At 34.6% G+C, this 17,555-nt stretch overlaps 2 protein-coding genes across 2 annotated transcripts; both read right to left on the bottom strand.

Annotated features, from left to right (window-relative positions):
- Positions 1–5,436: 5,436 nt before the first annotated feature.
- On the bottom strand, positions 5,437–8,821 carry LOC130997292 (uncharacterized). Its single transcript, XM_057922560.1, has 5 exons — positions 8,447–8,821; positions 7,691–7,832; positions 7,076–7,302; positions 6,484–6,738; positions 5,437–5,905 (listed from the first exon to the last, which is right to left on the bottom strand). The coding sequence occupies exons 1-5, from the start codon at positions 8,672–8,674 to the stop codon at positions 5,591–5,593; spliced, it is 1,167 nt and encodes a 388-aa protein (XP_057778543.1). The 5' UTR covers positions 8,675–8,821; the 3' UTR covers positions 5,437–5,590.
- Positions 8,822–13,057: 4,236 nt separating this feature from the next.
- LOC130997293 (expansin-B15-like) lies at positions 13,058–17,082 on the bottom strand. The gene is made up of 4 exons (XM_057922562.1): positions 16,639–17,082; positions 16,420–16,532; positions 14,651–14,844; positions 13,058–13,494 (listed from the first exon to the last, which is right to left on the bottom strand). Exons 1-4 carry the CDS (start codon positions 16,832–16,834, stop codon positions 13,167–13,169), a joined length of 831 nt encoding a protein of 276 aa, XP_057778545.1. The 5' UTR covers positions 16,835–17,082; the 3' UTR covers positions 13,058–13,166.
- Positions 17,083–17,555: the final 473 nt, after the last annotated feature.

The following is a 17,555-nucleotide window of genomic DNA, read 5'->3' on the forward strand; positions in this document are numbered from 1 at the left end:
AAAGGCAATGGATTGAGCTAAAAAATCTGTATAAGATGAGAAGTTACATGCACTGCACAACAAGCATGGAGAGAGCTGGGCTGGTCCCCGCGGAAGATCAAATGACAGATATGCCCCTATTGACTATTGCTGCTCAACACAAAACATACGCACGGAATCCGTGGCTGCACATATATTGCCCTCATTTTCCTTTCCGCTATTTACTTTATTTTTAATTTTTTTGAGTTCGAACTACTTTTATCAACATCGATTCGTTTCAAAACACAAGTTGATACCCTGATTAGTGCTTTATGCTAAAGCTTTTGGCGTGGTATTTAAATTTAAATATTAGTAATTTATAAACATATAAGTTATCCATAATATATGCTTATGGTGCGTTTGATTTTGAGGATGAGAAATGTTGATAATAATGATAGAATTGAATAATGATTAAATAATTTATTTAATTTTAAATTAATAAAAAATATTTATTTCAAAAATTAGAGTGATGGTTGAATTATCTACCACAAGCTACTGATCGGTCATACATTAATTATCACTCAAACCAAACGTTTGTTTAAATGAAAAAATAACTATTTAAAAGGAGAACAAAGAACCATTCATAACCCTTCGATCATGAAGATCTGATGCACACGCACCAAAAAAAAAATACACTCAATCAAACAAGCAATTAATCTGTTGATTAAGATGATGCCCAAGAATTTCGCGGAGAAGAAATATTCTTAAGGGTTTTATGTATAAACTATTCAACTCCCTAAAACACATAGGAATAAAATACTTATAGTTCTCTCATAATTAAAGATAATTGCAAACTAGCCCTGCTAACTAAGGAAATTGCAAATCACATAAATTAAACAACTAAAATAAGGAAATTTGAAAAGAAACTTAGCATGACCTTAGCAAAAAAATAACAAAAATCAAACATGTCAATAAATGCAATTTGATCTGTATCATTTCCCCGGCGGTGAGGAAGATTCGACCTCGAATCCACGGGATCATTATGAGAGGAAAACTCACCAGCATACAAAATCAAGTGCTTGACATTGAATATGTTCGAAGTACAAAGATGGCTTGGAAGTGCAAGGCGATAAGCATTAGGATTAATCTGTTCCACCACTTCCACTAAACCTATTTTTCTAGTAGCCAACTTGTTATACTCACGAGGAGGAAAACGGTAATATAGCCCAAACCAAATATATCGCACACATCAAACAACACCTCACGACAGGCCCCATCCGCTGTGACCTTATAGGCGGCGCTAGCGGCGAGAAGATTGGTGTGGACCAATTGATGAATTCGTTGCATGTCAGATACAAAATCTGCAGCAACTCCATGGGAACGCACACCATCAGGAAGAAGAGTTAACGCTGATGGTCCGTGAGGAATGAAGCCGTACACAATGTGAAGGAGGCTATGTTCGATAGAACGGTTGGCAACCATGTTATGTGCAAATTCCTCTTGAGGCAACTTTGAATCCTAAGACTTAGTACTCAACCAATGCACGAATAAGAGTTCCCAACGAACGGTTCACAACCTCAGTCTAACCATTCGTTTGAGGATGATACACCGAGCTAAAATGGAGAGAAGTATTAACCATGCGCCACAAACTACGCCAAAAATGACTGACAAACCTGGAGACATGATCTGAAACAGTACAAGTGAGCAAACCGTGGAAGCGAATGTCTTCGTGAAAATATAATTGGGCCACAACAACATAAACAACCTTCTTACAACTTATAAAATGTACCATTTTTGAAAAGCGATCCACCACAACAAAGATGGTATCAAAGCTGCATTGAGTACGTGGGAGACCAAATTTAAAGTCCATATAGATATTGGTCCAAGGGTGAGTTAGAATCGGAAGGGGCAAATAAAGGCCAACATTGGTGGCCTAACCCTTCACAAGGTGACAAACGCAACAATGGGAATCAATCGATTCACACCCCACGATCGTGGTCTGCCATCATGCTCACGATGGTACCCACGATCGTGGGCACATCCGTATGCTACCTTCGTAACCATATGTCATGTCTGTGCGGAAATCGGAGAGAGAGAGAGAGAGAGAGAGAGAGAGAGAGAGAGAGTTGACTTCTTTAAAAAGTGGTGGGGACTTTAGTCATTTTACAAATTTTAGTATGCAAAAGAATGAGTTTTAAGGAGATGATATAAAACTTATTGATTTTATGTTTTGGTATTTAAATATGTGTTTCTTCAAAAGAATATAAATATGTGTTCATTTCTCTCAATTACTTTTTGAACAAATATAATATTCCTTAAAAAATTACTTTCTTTCTCATATTTTATTATAAATTATTTATTTCTTAACATCATTGCGCAGCCCTTTTGGCATATTAAATTGGGACGGATGAGTATTTTTTATAAATTAAAATGATATTTTGTACTCCCTCCGTCCCAGTTTAATAGGCCACACTTGCTTATATGGAAATCCTATTTTAATATGTCACTTCCTAAAATGAAAAGTCAATACATAACTCATTATTTACATTATATGTCATTGTGTGCAACACATAATTATTTTCTTTTCATTTAAATAAGAATATTTTCATTTCTCCTCATATATTTCGAACAAATATATCCTCAAAAAAAATTAATTTTTCTCTCTTGTTTTATTATAAACTATTTATTTTTTAATATCCGTGTCCATCCTTTGTGGCCTATTAAATTGGGACGAAGATAGTGTAAAAATAAATGATGGTTAATTACAAATAACATTTTTAATGCATGTAAGTAATACTTTTATTGCATGCAAATGATATTTTTGAATGAGGCCGAGAAAGGTCAGACTATTTTTTTTAAAAAAATCAGTACGGTCAAAGCGAAACGGACCGATCCAAGCCTCGATCGATCTGAAGAGGGAAAGTATTTCATTGCTGCAAGTGAGATTCGAACCCATGACCTTGTAGAAATATTCTCATCAATTAATATATATGCCTTTCTTACATCATCACATTGCACACAAATTTGTCTTTTTTTCTTCTGTCGAAAAAATAATAATTTTGACAAAGATATTGGCACATAAACTTTTCGAAGATCTACACAGTTTTAACTTTCAAGGTGAATCTCATGTGGTGATAAATTTGCATAATTTCACGTAATTTGAATATTAAATAGTTCAAAATATAATTAAAATTATGACGAAGATAGTTTTGCAATATAATTGACTATTTTGCCAACTGATAACTATCTTATTTTATCATAATTTTGAAGAACCACTCTCCAAAAAAAAAAAAAAAATCATCAGCTTTTAAAGACCATGTTATACCATGAATAATAATAGTATTATCTTTAAATTAATTAAATAAGTAAAAATAAAAGACTGTACTTTATTGAACTATACCCAGGACCAGATAACCATGAGTAATTGTGGCATCCCAAATAAGGATTTCATAAGAACTATATACTGTATTACTATATATTGAACTTAATAGCATATTAATCATCGAGAGAGATATATTCACACTTGTAAACTAAAAATGACACTAAAATAATACTGTCTAGCAAAAATCATTTTGTTAATTCTCATCCTATCAAACCTAGCAAACAATTTTTAACAAATCACATAAAACATCGGAGTATTAGATAAAGATCGTGTTATGGTGGATTTGAATATAAAACCTTTAGCGTTAAACATTAACCACTCTAGGTTAACACACATACAACATATTAGAATCACCACTCTCAACATCCATCTGGTATGAGAACAATGGAACCTGATGTCGTTCTGTTCTCAAGATCGGAATGAGCTGGGATAAGGGGTACGTACGATTTACAAGAACCCGTAGGACGCCTGCTGCAACACTAGTGAAAAAATCGGAGGCTGCTTCGAGCAGTTCATCTCGAGTGACATTGTAATCCTTAAGAAGAGAGACTCTGCTGATAGAGATGAGAAAGGGACCGCGTCTGGAGTTCCGGATGATTGCCCAAAACTTAGGGCTGGCAAATCGTGCGGGTTGGATCGCTATCGGGTCGACCTGATATCAACCCGACCTGATAAGGCCAAACCCGAACCCGACCTGATAAGGGAATGCTAGAACCCAACCCGAACCCAACCTGATACACCTAAACCCGAACCCAACCCGAACCCGACACGAACCCGATAACAACCCGATTTGAATCGGGTTGACACGACCTGATAGCGACACGATCTGATTACGACCTGATAACAACCCGATTTGAATCGGGTTGACACAACACGATAGCGACACGATCTGATTACGACCTGATAACAACACAAATTTGATTTGATTCATTCACATGAATAATAATATAAAAAAATAATACAAAATTCATCACATATGCTCAACAATCAACATATCCAATAAATCAACAATTCAACATATGCCAAACTAAAAATCCAATCAATATAAAGCATTAAACCAATAAGCTTAACAAAATATAATAAGCTCAAATGAAAATAACAATGCATCAACCAAGAGTCGTCAATCCCTAACATAACTACAACATAATCCAAGTGAGCTTAACAAATCAAAACATAACTAGACTAAGTGACAGCCTTCATGCAACAACAATAGTGGAGACCAAAGAAGATTCGGTTTGAGGTTCATCATCGCCATGTAGAAAGTCTTCGGCTAACTTAGATGCTGGTACTTCGCTTTTGAAGGCTTTGGACGAAAAAAAATATGAATTAGTATTAAATATATATCAATAATATAAAATGTTAACATTAATAACACAAAAAACTCATACCTTTTTCTCCAAACAACCAATCTCTAGTGCAAATAATTGATTGAAATTTGAAATGAATGAAACCCTAAGGCCTAAACTAAGAAATCGAAAATTTAAAAATTAAAATAAATATTTAATAAAAATAATAATATCACTATCGGGTTACCTGAATCCGACCCGAACCCAACCCAACCCGACCCGAAATTATCAGGTCCTTATTAGGTCGACCCGATAAGGACCCGAACCTTATCGTGCGTGTTACTAACCCATTAATTTCGTGCGGTTTCGTGTCGTGTTTTCGTGTCGTGTCGAAAATTGCCAGCCCTACCAAAACTCACCATGTATCCTCCAACTTTGAAGCATGCCATTGATCCCTATCGCCAAGTTAAGAGACCACCGAAGAAAATATTCTTAAGATATTATTATTACAAACAAAATTCACTCTCAATCTCAAAAAATGAAACAAGTGTGGATGTAGTATTAAGAGTAGAAAATTTAATCTCAAAGGTGTCTTTCCCAACTTCTACTCCTTGAGCACATGTGATCTCTTTTACACGGCTAACAAAATCTTCCTGAGTGTACAATATAACATGGTGACACCCGTCGTCTTTGGCTTGAGCTGCCTTCTCTTTAGTTTAGAAAATGCTTCGCGAATATTTTATAAAATTAACGCTAAAACGGTATGCATCCTAAATCGCACTAAGAGCACAAAAATTTATTGAGAACACATTGAAGAAATCCACCTGAAAAATTTATATTCAAACTTTTTCAAGTTTTTTTTATACACTTTTTTCAGATGTAGTTTCTCCTTGTTCAACTATGACGCAGCCTCGAACACGCAGCGATAGCATCATTAGTTTCTTAGATTTCTGAAATACTGCCACTAACACCCATCTGGTATGAGCACAATGGATCCAGATGTTTTTCTGTTCTCAAGATCTGAATGGGCTTGTGCGGCCTGTGACAAGGGGTAAGTATGATTCACTCGAACCCTTAAGACACCTGCGCCAGCATTTGTGAAAACCTCTGATGCAGCACGCAGCAGTTCATCCCTCGTTCCGGTGTATTGCATCAGAGAAGGCCTTGTCAAGAAGAGAGATTTTGCAGCTAGTGCCGATAAGGGTATTGGGTCTGGAGCACCAGAGGACTGACCGAAACTCACCATGTACCCACGGACTTTCAAGCACGCCAATGAGCCCTGATCATAAGTATTCCAGTTAGAGACTTCTAAGATTAGAGAAATCAGAGCAATTACAGCTCAATGAAGATACTGTTCAGTTTAAGAGTTTATGATAAATAAGGGCATATGTTGACACTTTTCACAATTCCCACACCAGTTTAAATGAATCTCATTGCAAATCATGCTAACATATTGATGAGTTCAAAGCCAAGAGAAAGTAAGAGAAAGATTTCTTAATTGATTCGGAAAAAGTTGAACAAAAGCAAGAAATGATAATCCCCATAGATAGAGATATTGTTGCGCAACCTAAGCTGGTAACCACGAATCACTGCCTTGCTCGTTATGTATCGAGGGGCGGGTTTTACAAGTAATGACATAAATTAATACTAGATTATACAAATCTTGCAAAAAACAGATCCATGTTTCATGCTGGTTAGGTAGTCCGTTTATTGCACTAAACAGAGATCTAGAAATTAAACAATAATACCTAATCATAGCATAATCAAAGCTAGTTTATTTAACTTAAATTATTATCTCTATCACAATATACCACATTGGCACTTTGCAAGTAATTTTGCAAGCATAATTTTCATTACCTCAAATGTATCCTTTCCAACAGAATCATAGACGACTTCAACTCCTTTACCAGATGTTATCTCGTTCACGCGGCTAACGAAATCTTCCTCGTACAATAAAGCATGATGGCAACCATCTTCCTTAGCTTGAGCTGCTTTCTCTTTAGTTGAGACAGTTCCGATAACTGTGGCACCAAGGGCGTACGCCCATTGGCATAACAGAGACCCTACTCCACCAGCTGCAGCATGAACAAGGACAGTATGCCCAGGTTCAACCTGTATGATAATGTAACTCATAAAATATTGTCGTAAGATAATTATGCCTGCAGATAATTCAATCCATCAAATAAATTGTTGCGGAAAGAAATATGGTCATTACCGTGCACGCAAGTAAACATAAATCTTTCAACTGAAAGAGGAAAGAGGAAAGAGGAAACTATTCAAAGAAAAGAAATAAAACTACGAAGATGATCTCCTCCAGTTAATTAACTAGGATAAAAGGAATCAGCAAAGCTTTGTATGGGATAAAACAGTCAAAATGCTTAAATACCTTCTTCTCCCACAGACACAGTAAAATATGAAGGATTTTAGTATGGGATCAAACATAACCTACTTGGAAACATCGGCGAACTAGAAACTGAGCAGTCATCCCCTTGAGCAAAATTGATGCTGCTACAACAGGATCTATAGAAGGAGGCACAGGGACGACTTTATCAGCGGGAAGGATTTGCTCTTCTGCATATGCACCCATTGGATTACCAGCATAAGCAACAAGATCTCCAACAACTCTTCCAGTAAGCCCAGGACCTACAGCAGTTACCACACCAACGGCCTCCATACCTGTCATCAAGAGCAGTTCATATTAGATTGTAATGAATTCTCATGTAAACCACAATACAGGAAGTTGACAAAGTACATGAGATTAATCATAGTGTCAAATGAACCAATTGAGAACTGACTAAGCAACGGCATTCTTCAAAGAGACACGAAATATTACTCTCATTGATCTTTTCTTGTGATAATGGAAGCACTTCTACGACAAGAAAGTCTTAACAATTAACAAAGGGAAGAACAATTTGGAAAACTTGTCTTAAATACATGATTATTTGCAGTATAGGAACTCTATCATTAAGATCTACAAAACTTAGAAATGAATTAAAGCCAGTTCATGCAAAGACACTCTTCTCTTGGAAGGGGTGTGAATATATGAAACAAAGGGGAACTGGACCTGGTGTGAAGGGCATCGTTGGGGCCTTGTAAACCCCTTTCCGGAAATAAACATCAATGAAGTTCAGACCAATGGCCTTATTTTTCACCTTGATTTCTCCTTCTTTTGGCTCCCCCAGTTCCACATCCTCCCATTTCAGAACCTACAAAATATGCTTAACACAGTAAGTAATACATTATGATTTCAATGAAGCAGCGTAAAAACTGGTTCACTGAAAACAAATAGGGAAATATATACGTATTTTCATAATTCAAGTTCAACACAGAACACCAAGCCTATACATCATTGATTTAATAGATAATAACAACTGGCATCAACGGACCACACCCAAATAAAAGTGGTGATCCTTCAAACACAAAAAGGACCCCTAAGTTCGATACGAAACAACATTGATGTTGATCCCAGCAATAGAATAGAAATGTTACCATGTTAGCATCTTAAGCTATATATATATATATATTATTTTTCAAACACAAAACATAACACCATTCATACTAAAAGCCACTGCGAATAAATAGAAAATACTCTGATATGTTCAATAACAGTAGAATAATTCGTAATCGATTAACCCAGTAATAGATGGTGGAGCAACCCTAACTGCCGTTTCTAAGAAATTAATTATCAAGATCACAAATGACAAAAACACATTTGCACTATCGTGTAAAAAATCATGAAACATTACTTAAAAACACTCCAAAGCTTAATATAAGCAGTAACAGTGAAGTAATTGGAAGAAATAAACAGAGTAGATAATACCTCAGGGCCTCCGAGTTCATTTACTCTGATCGCTTTGATCATGTTTGATGAACAAGAGATGGGCCTAAGTGTTCCAACTTGTAGTCCAAAAGCTGAAGGGATAGTTCTGGTAAAGGGCGATGGACGGCGATTGAGAGATGAAAAGCCCCACGTAAGCAAGGAATTGTGTAGAAGCGAGCGGTGATGGTGGAATTTGGCAGTGAATTTGGAAGGTGGGAGCAAGACCATGGTTTTGTGGAGTGGTCAGTCCATTAAGTTAAATGAAATGGGGCGGAACAAAATTGATGACGCCACTGACCACGACTTTGCATCTACCAACTCCGAATTATGCTCAAAAAAATATACTCCTCCACCCACAAGAGTGCACTTCTTTCTATTTTCAAACATTTCGCAAGTATTTTTGGACATTACCTCTAGGGGTGAGCAAAAAATCCGAAACCGAATAATCGAATCGATTCAAATCGAAATTTTAAAATATGGTTCGATTTGTCGATTTGATTTGATTTTTTTTCCATAAAATTTCGGTTTTTCAGTTCGATTCGGTTCGGATTTTTTAAAACCGAACAAAACCGAAAAATCGAATTATATTTATAATATATATATAATATTTTAATTATAATTTTATAATATCTAACTTCTAATATTTTTTTAATTTTATAGAATTTTTTTGGAATTTTCGGTTTTTTGTCGAAAATTTCGGTTTTCTTCGGATTAATTCGGTTTTTCTGTTCGGTTCGATTTTAATTATAAAAATTTTGGTTTGTTCGGTTAATTCGGTTCGGTTCGATTTTTTTAGAACCGAACTAAAATATGATTTGATTTGGTTTTAGCAAAAACCGAACCATATAACCGAATGCTCACCCCTAATTACCTCACTATTTACTCCTTAGAGCATTCACATTAAAGAGTTAATAATTTAATATGGACTCTTAAAAATGATCCCCATAATTTAAGATTTTGCCCTTCATATTTCGAGGGCCAGCACCATGATTCTTAAATTTTTTTTTTATTTTTATCTTTATTTTTAATATTATTTTCAATTAAAATTAACATTAACATTAAATTAACAACATAAATTTAATTTAAATTAAAATTTAACACTACATTATTGAAATTAAAATTGCATTACAATAAAAATTAAATCCTAAATTTCATTGCGTCGTTTGATTTCCTCAACTTTCTTCAAGTGAAACGTCAACTCGTCAGGATTCATTTGAAAGGTGTCCCTACCCCAGATGATGTCATCTGCGAGGTCGTGTTGGGTTTAGGAGAAATTTTCATGACCTTGACCATGTTCTCCATGACCTTAAGAGCTCTAGTTTGCTCGTCGGATGACACCGCTTTTTTTCTTGCCTTTTCTTTTGTCTTTCTTCGCTAGGGCTGTATACGAGCCGAGCCGAGCCGAATACCTCCAGGCTCAGGCTCGGTTCGTGAAGATTTGGTTTGGCTCGAGTTTGGCTCGAGCTCGAATTCGAGCCTAAAAATGAGCTCGAGCTTGGCTCGTTTATATAATACCAAGCTCGAGTTTGGTTCTTCGGCTCGTTAATTATTCGTTTATCTCGAGCTTGAGCTCGGCTCGAATTTCAAGCTCGATTTCAAATTCAAGCTAGAATTCGAGCTTGGTTCGAATTATTTATATATTAAGGGATCATTAAAATAAAATAAAAAATTATATTTGTTCATATATTACTAGACTATTTATGAATCATAATTTATACTCCCTCCGTCCCACTATTGAAGACACACTTTCCTTTTTGGGCTGTCCCAATAATAAAGACACATTTCCAAAAAAGGAAATAATTAGAACATAAGATACACTAATTAATTGCACCTTAATTATGGTATAAATAAGAGACAAAAAAACCCTAATCTTGTTTTTGCCTCTCTCACTCTCTCGTCTCTCACTCTCAATCCAGCTCTCCGCCTCTCTCACTCTCTCGTCTCTCTCTCTCTCTCAATCCAGCTTCTTCGGCGAGCCTCCGACCACCGCCGAGCACCCCTCGCCTCTCCGACCACTGACGGGGCAGAGGGCCGAGACCTAGCCCTAGCCCCGCCGAACAGCGCGGCGCCCCTCCCCCTCTCTTCTCCTTCTCCGTCGCCGCCTGCTTCTCCTTCTCCAGCCGACGGCGGCACTGGGGCCGCGCCGCGACCGCCTTCCTTCGATTTTTGGGTTAGGGGCTAGGGTTTGCCGCGATTCGATTCTTGGGTTCGATTTTGCAGGTTCGATTTTGGGTTTGATTTCTGGGTTTGATTTGGGGGTTGAATTTCTGAGGTGGTGGTGGTTGTCGTAGGCGGCGGTGGTGGTTGGATTTGGGGGTTGAATTTCTGGGCTTGATTTATGGGTTTGATTTGGGGGTTGAATTTGGGTTTCGATTTTGGGTATGAATTGGGGATTGAATTTGTGAGGTGGCGGTGGTGGTGGTTGTCGTAGGCGGCGGTGGTGGTTCGCGGTGGTGGTTGTCGGAGGTGGTGGTTGGATTTGGGGGTTGAATTTCTGGGTTTGATTTCTGGGTTTGATTTGGGGGTTGAATTTGGGTTTCGATTTTGGGTATGAATTGGGGATTGAATTTGTGAGGCGGTGGTGGTTGTCGGAGGTGGTGGTTGGACAAATTTTTTATTTAATTCATTTAAATTAATTAAAATTTTCGAAATTAATGAAATTACAAAAATTTAAAATTCAACTAAAACATTAAATAGAAATAAATAAATACACTAAATTAAAACTAATCAACTACACTAATAGTGGTGGGCCACAACACTTTAACAACTAATCTACCTCTCCTTAATCTCCGTGCCCAAAAGACCTATGTCTTTATTAATGGGACGGAGGGAGTAATTTATTTTTAACAAATAGATAATTTATCAAGTTAGTAGTATTTTTTTTATTATGAGTATTATTTTTATATTTTAATATTTAACAAATAAAATATATAAAATTATTATTTAATGAACATATTCACGAGCCTATTCGCGAACATATTCGTGAGCCTATTCGCAAATATATTTGCGAGCCTATTCGCGAATAGGCTCGCGAATAGGTTCGAGCCGAACATGTTCGCGAGCTCACGAGCCGAACATGCACAGGCTCGAGTTCGGCTCGATAATTTTATCGAGCTCGGATTCGGGCTCGAGTTCGGCTCGTTTAGAAAACGAACGAATTTCGAACGAGCTTTTTTCTTAATTGATATTTTACCCACACATATTTTGAAAAATGTGTAGGTGAAACAATTTGAAACTTTCAATTAGTTATTGACATTTAAAATGTGTAGCAGAAAATTTATTTGTAACATTTATTATATAGCGGTAATTCTTTTTTAAGTTTTATTTTATTTAATGTATATAGTTTATTTTTATATTTGATGTGCACCTCTATTAATTTTTTTAAACCACACATAATATATGTGTGGATAATAATTTTTATATTTATATTTTGACAAATTAAAGTAAATTTAATTTTATTTTTATATATTAACTAGTGCCAACTAATCAATTGATTTCTCTACAATTATACAATAAAATAAAAATTAAATAGTCTTTAACATTAAAAAAGGCATAAAAAACAAGAATGAATATGTTAAAAAAAAAACACAAGAATTAATATAGGCATAAAAATTAAATACTAGTCTTTAACATTAAAATCGAACTCAATAAAGAATAGGATTGTTTAAACTCTCAACAACTAAAAGACAAGAAAATATTAACAAACTAATCAATATCATTAGAACTATCCCTATTGTAATTTTTACCCCACTCAAAACAACTTTATCAACTTTCTTAGTACCCGTGCCGACACCCAAATGGGACACTTTTTCGTGGATGGAGAGAGTATATAGTACAAGAAACAAAGGGAGACAAATCTAATGGAAAGACCTAAGGGTCATACCCCTGGTATATATGTATGACAATGGCACCATTAATTATATAATTCAAACCCATAAAACATGTACCTTTGCAACATTGGGCAAAATCATTTAGAATAACCAAGGTTGTAACTGAATTTTGGGACCAGTGTTCATCTCCCTCATCGAAAAATATCTCCAATTAATATACTAATTGTTATATACTAATATTGTATTGATTTAGGGAAGAGAAATAGAGACAATAAAATAAAAATGAATACATTAATAGTGATGGAATATTCTAAATTTGACCACTTTTACGTATCTTCATTTTATTTTTTGAAACAATCGAATCTTCCAAATTGACGTGGACAGTTTTTAAATTATTTTTTAATAAAGAGTGACATGTTAAATAAGTCAAAAAAATAAGTAGAGATCATAAGAAATATATTTGATAAATTACATACTCCACAAAATAGCTACATAACATTTATATTTTAATTTATGAAGTAGGGTAATAAATTTATACATCTTACCATTTAGGCTAGATATGAAGTTGAGCCAATTTTGAATGAATTAATTTACATCAATCAGGTCGTAAGTATTAGACACATATGTATGAGAATCACTAGTGTATTATACTTAAATACGAATGTATTACATTGGCATACAAACCTTGGCCTGTGCATTGGCGGCCAAAACTACTTGACAAATCATTTTCTTTTTCCCCTCAAAAAAAGACAAGAAACAAAAAGAAAATGCTCGCCAAATTAAGATGACCACCACATTTCACTCATAGCCACTAATTAAAATAATGAATCCATGATGCAATTTTAGATATGAAAGTGCAGCTCGGAATCAAACAAAAACCACAATATTAATCAAAGATAGTTAACAAGGGACCTATAAGTCGCACCGGGGCGCCAGGCAAGTGGGATGACATTCTTGGCTACAAGAGTTTGGAGTGAATAGTGAGAGGTGAGGCGAATGGAGAGAGGAGGGCGGAGCTCAAATCCCGGGTTCAGCTGCCAAACTGCGCCCCATGACTGCTTCATCTCTAGCCAATCACTACTCGATGCTTGCTGCACATCCACCCGCCTCAGGTCACCGTCACCTTCTTCATACTCGATCACTACCGCCATGTAGTTAGGATTCGACCCTTGGTCCACGTGGAACGCGATTTTTTTCCCCGAGTAGTCACACGGAGCCCTACCACACCACATCCAACAACATATATACTAAATTAAGAATATACACTAGTATTATTTTATCTTCTTATATTTCAAGTAGTAGCAAGAGTGTGTGCATTCAACGCATTTCATGAAATTCACATTAATAAATTGTTAGAGTTCAATAACCGTACTAAATTTCACAATATATAGTACTCCCTTCATTCATGAAGATTTATTTCTACTTTCGTTCGTCCATAAAATAAACAATTTACATTTTATGTATAATACACTTTTTTCTATTAAGGTGCGTTCTCTTTGATTGATACATTTATCATAGGAAAAAGAAGAATAATAAATTTTTTATATATGCCTATAAATATCTAGTCCTTTTGCCCCATTTTCTACAAAAGAGAAGTTCATAAGTTTTAAAATAATAAAAGTGAAATAAGGGTTTCACCTACTTTTACTAAAAATATAAATGGATACTAAAATGTGAGACGATTTAAAATGAAAATATGGATACTAAAAGTTGGGACGGGGGAGTAATATAATAATGACAAAAGTTGGGTGTTTTGGTGCACAAGATTATATACATATATATTTGGGTAAATATCATGAAAACCCCTGAACTATACCCACTTTATCAAAAATACCCTGAAACTTTTGAAATGTTCTCTAAACCCTCAAACTATCAGGTTTTTATCAAATATATCCCGCGTCTATTTTTCGGTTACCAGAAACATGATGTGGCTCGCCGGATGCCACAATGTAATTTATATTCTATTTTTTTAAAAAAGACATGGAAAAAACGACTTCGTTTCGTACTATATTTTATCGTGTTTATCCCTAATTATAGGTTATTAGCGCGAATTTCAAACACGATATGAGTGAATTTTAAATTTAAGAGAGAATTTTTTTAAATGATATGGTACGAAACGACCTCGTTTTTGCTATTGCATTAAAAAAATATAATATATAAATTACATTGTGGCATCCAGCGAGCCACATTATGTTTTTGGTGACCGAAAAATAGATGCAGGATATATTTGATAAAAAATTGATAGTTTGAGGGTTTAGAAAATATTTTAAAAGTTTCAGGATATTTTTGATAAAGCGGGTATACTTCAGGGGTTTTCATGATATTTACCCTATATATTTTATTATTCTTTGTAAGAAAATTAAAGAAATCTAACCGTGCAAATCGGATTTGCAGCATGCCAGCATCACGAAGTTTGTCTTGTTGGCCGGGGACGGCCATGGCGCCGAATGCAGTCCCGCTGAGATCGAAATGGGCAGCATCAGATAAGCAAACTCCTCCTGGGCAGAAGTCTGTTATCACCACCCTCACCATTTTACGCGAACATGACGGATGCTTCCTACATTTTATCTGCCATGTGTATACCCCATGTCACCAAATATAAATTCTACAAAAACAACCAACTACTTCATGCATCATATGTGGATCCAGAATTTGTTGATAGAAACTTATTGAAGTATGAAGCTCAAGATATATTAGATGGGGTTAGAACATAGTTTGGAGTCCAAATTGTTTTGGGCAGTCCGTATAGTTCATTTTTTTGTATAATTAGAGTTTTAATATATAGACTTCGAATTAGAACAAAAACTCGTACTATAGTAAATTATTGTTCTCTTTTTATTGATTCAACGATAGATACGTACATTCAAAATATCAGAAGAGCTTCCTCTATGCGTTTTTTTTTTAAATTTGTTCCATCTTCTACAAATTAAAATAAATTATTTTCATTATTAATAGTTTATAAAACTAGATTACTGACTCAAATTTAACTTTTGAAAATTAACTAATAAATGAAAATTGACAAAAATAACATAAATTTAACAAACTAATATTACAAATCACTGCAAAATGTAAATATACCAAAAATAGTATCTAGCTCACCAAACATATGCAGAAGGGGAAAAGAAAGAATAGTCTCGAGTCATGTTTTATTGAAGTAGATTAAAATTATATTTCCTGTGTCCATAAAAAAATTGTCACATGATGGATGCCACGAATTTTAATAAAATGTGAGTGGAGTAATAATCTCATTTGAAATGTGAATAGAGTTGCGTGGACCCTATTACTATAAATGGAAGTGACAAATTTTTCGTGGATGGAACAAAAAGAAAATTATGGCAAATTTTTCATAGACGGATGGAGTAATTTTTTTATAAATTAAACAAGTAAATTTAAAGACCAAGTCACGGTGAGACCTTTTAAAATAACTATGAAACTTTAATATCTTGTTTGATACGAGTGACTAGGGTATATAATATAACTATACATGACACTCTAATATCTTATTTGGTAAGAAGTAGTCCGAAACACGATTCTTTATAAATTTAAAAGCCCAATAAAATAATACAGATTTGAGTGAATTTTTTATACTTTCTCTGACGAAGTATGCATAACAGGAATATTAATCATAACACCTTTTCATCACTCTCAATAAACTTAACAACTTTTTTTTCACTTTCAATACACTCAACAACTTTTTCCATATAACGCGTGTCACTCTCTCTTAGAAATTAAGGTGGCATTAAGTATTGTTGCTTATACGAATAAAACAAAATACGACAAAAGAGAACAATCAAAAAGCAGAACCAAATAAAAAAACTGAAAACAGGAAAAATATAGCAATACTCAAACTAATAATTGCTAAAATAGTTATATTCATGAAACTCACTACTTCTAACTAAAAGAAGTTAAAAAAGGAGGCCCCCCACACAGGTGCATCCCCCCTATATGAATTATGATTAAAAAAATGACATTAATTAAAATTATTAAATCCTAATATCGTCTAATTAACTATAACTTAAAAATTAATTTATAATTATAATATTTAACTAATACTTATTGTTGTTGAATTGTCGTCCATGTGGTGCTCACAAGTTTTTACCTAAATGATACTCTGCAATAGTAAGTTTTAAGTATATATAGTACCATGTAGCAAGCTCCACATTCCTTGCCCGACTTGTATAGCGATGGCCCAATTCCGGTCACCATGGAAGCAAATGGAACTTCTGATACAAGGTTTCCGTAACCACACGCTCCTCCTGCAACCATCTATACTATTTTAATTCCTTTAACATATACTTAATTATATATATATATAGGGTTAGGTTACAGTGAGAATACTTATATATATATACGTGGTCGTACCGTCACTTCCAGCACCGTTAGGGCTTCCGTACCACGTTGCGCCAGCAGACGACCAGTGCAAAGCTTTCCCGGACGAGTTGAAATGCTTGTGTACATGTTTGAAGCTTTGGCATATTTTGCACATAAAAAACAATACAACTAAATTTGTCAGTAGCCAATGTGGCTTACAAATTTCACGACCTAACCTTACTGTCATTTCACCAAGCTAGATAAAGGTTGTGACCAACAAAATTGTAAATGAAACAATGGCTCTGAGAATTTAGTTTAGTTACTTGCTCATAATTTTGTTTGGTATTTATAGTGAATACCAGCAACTATTGCATTAGCAAAAACTTAACGCTTTATATTATGCATACATCACCTTTTGGCCTGGATGTCGTTGTTACTTGTTGCGAAGTGACATTACTTTCTTCTATAGATTTATTGAGGATCTATGGTTAATACATTTATTTAGAGGGACAAATTTTGTTCATTTATAAGTCAACCTAATGTAGATCCTACATAAATATATTATAATATAATATGCATGCCAATTATAAAAAAATACAATACGGCAATTATATCAAAATATAATATATTTCATACAAAATGACCTCTCTCGAACGTTCTTTACTTGCAAAGTCATTTATTATATCATTTGCTTAAATTTTTTCTAAAACAACTTTTTCAACAAACAAAATTGAAAAAATCATATTCAATCTTCCTTGCGATCTCAAATTATATATATATGTTTTTAATAATTTTAACTTGGAGAAACCTCAATTAAAGTTATAGGAATATGCATAGTTAACATAATCCTATAAGCAACCCCAATATTAATTTGGATAACAATATGCAATTTTTCAAAATTTTAAGAATTATTACAATAGGTGGCATATTCTCATTTAACAAAAATTCCATAAGTAAATCACCTAAAT

This window comes from Salvia miltiorrhiza, chromosome 8 (genome assembly GCF_028751815.1).
Source record: "Salvia miltiorrhiza cultivar Shanhuang (shh) chromosome 8, IMPLAD_Smil_shh, whole genome shotgun sequence".
Taxonomy (NCBI): domain Eukaryota; kingdom Viridiplantae; phylum Streptophyta; class Magnoliopsida; order Lamiales; family Lamiaceae; genus Salvia; species Salvia miltiorrhiza.

What these genes read in the sequence shown, in the direction of transcription:
- LOC130997292 (XM_057922560.1), bottom strand. Translation starts at nt 8,674, where the DNA reads ATGGTCTTGCTCCCACCTTCCAAATTCACTGCCAAATTCCACCATCAC. An exon ending in TAGTTCGCCGATGTTTCCAA is followed by an intron (nt 6,739 to 7,075) that starts GTAGGTTATGTT and finishes ATTATCATACAG; the next exon opens with GTTGAACCTGGGCATACTGT. An exon ending in TTGGAAAGGATACATTTGAG is followed by an intron (nt 5,906 to 6,483) that starts GTAATGAAAATT and finishes ACTTATGATCAG; the next exon opens with GGCTCATTGGCGTGCTTGAA.
- LOC130997293 (XM_057922562.1), bottom strand. Translation starts at nt 16,834, where the DNA reads ATGACAGTAAGGTTAGGTCGTGAAATTTGTAAGCCACATTGGCTACTG. An exon ending in TAACGGTGCTGGAAGTGACG is followed by an intron (nt 16,533 to 16,638) that starts GTACGACCACGT and finishes AGATGGTTGCAG; the next exon opens with GAGGAGCGTGTGGTTACGGA. An exon ending in CTGCAAATCCGATTTGCACG is followed by an intron (nt 13,495 to 14,650) that starts GTTAGATTTCTT and finishes GTGGTGTGGTAG; the next exon opens with GGCTCCGTGTGACTACTCGG.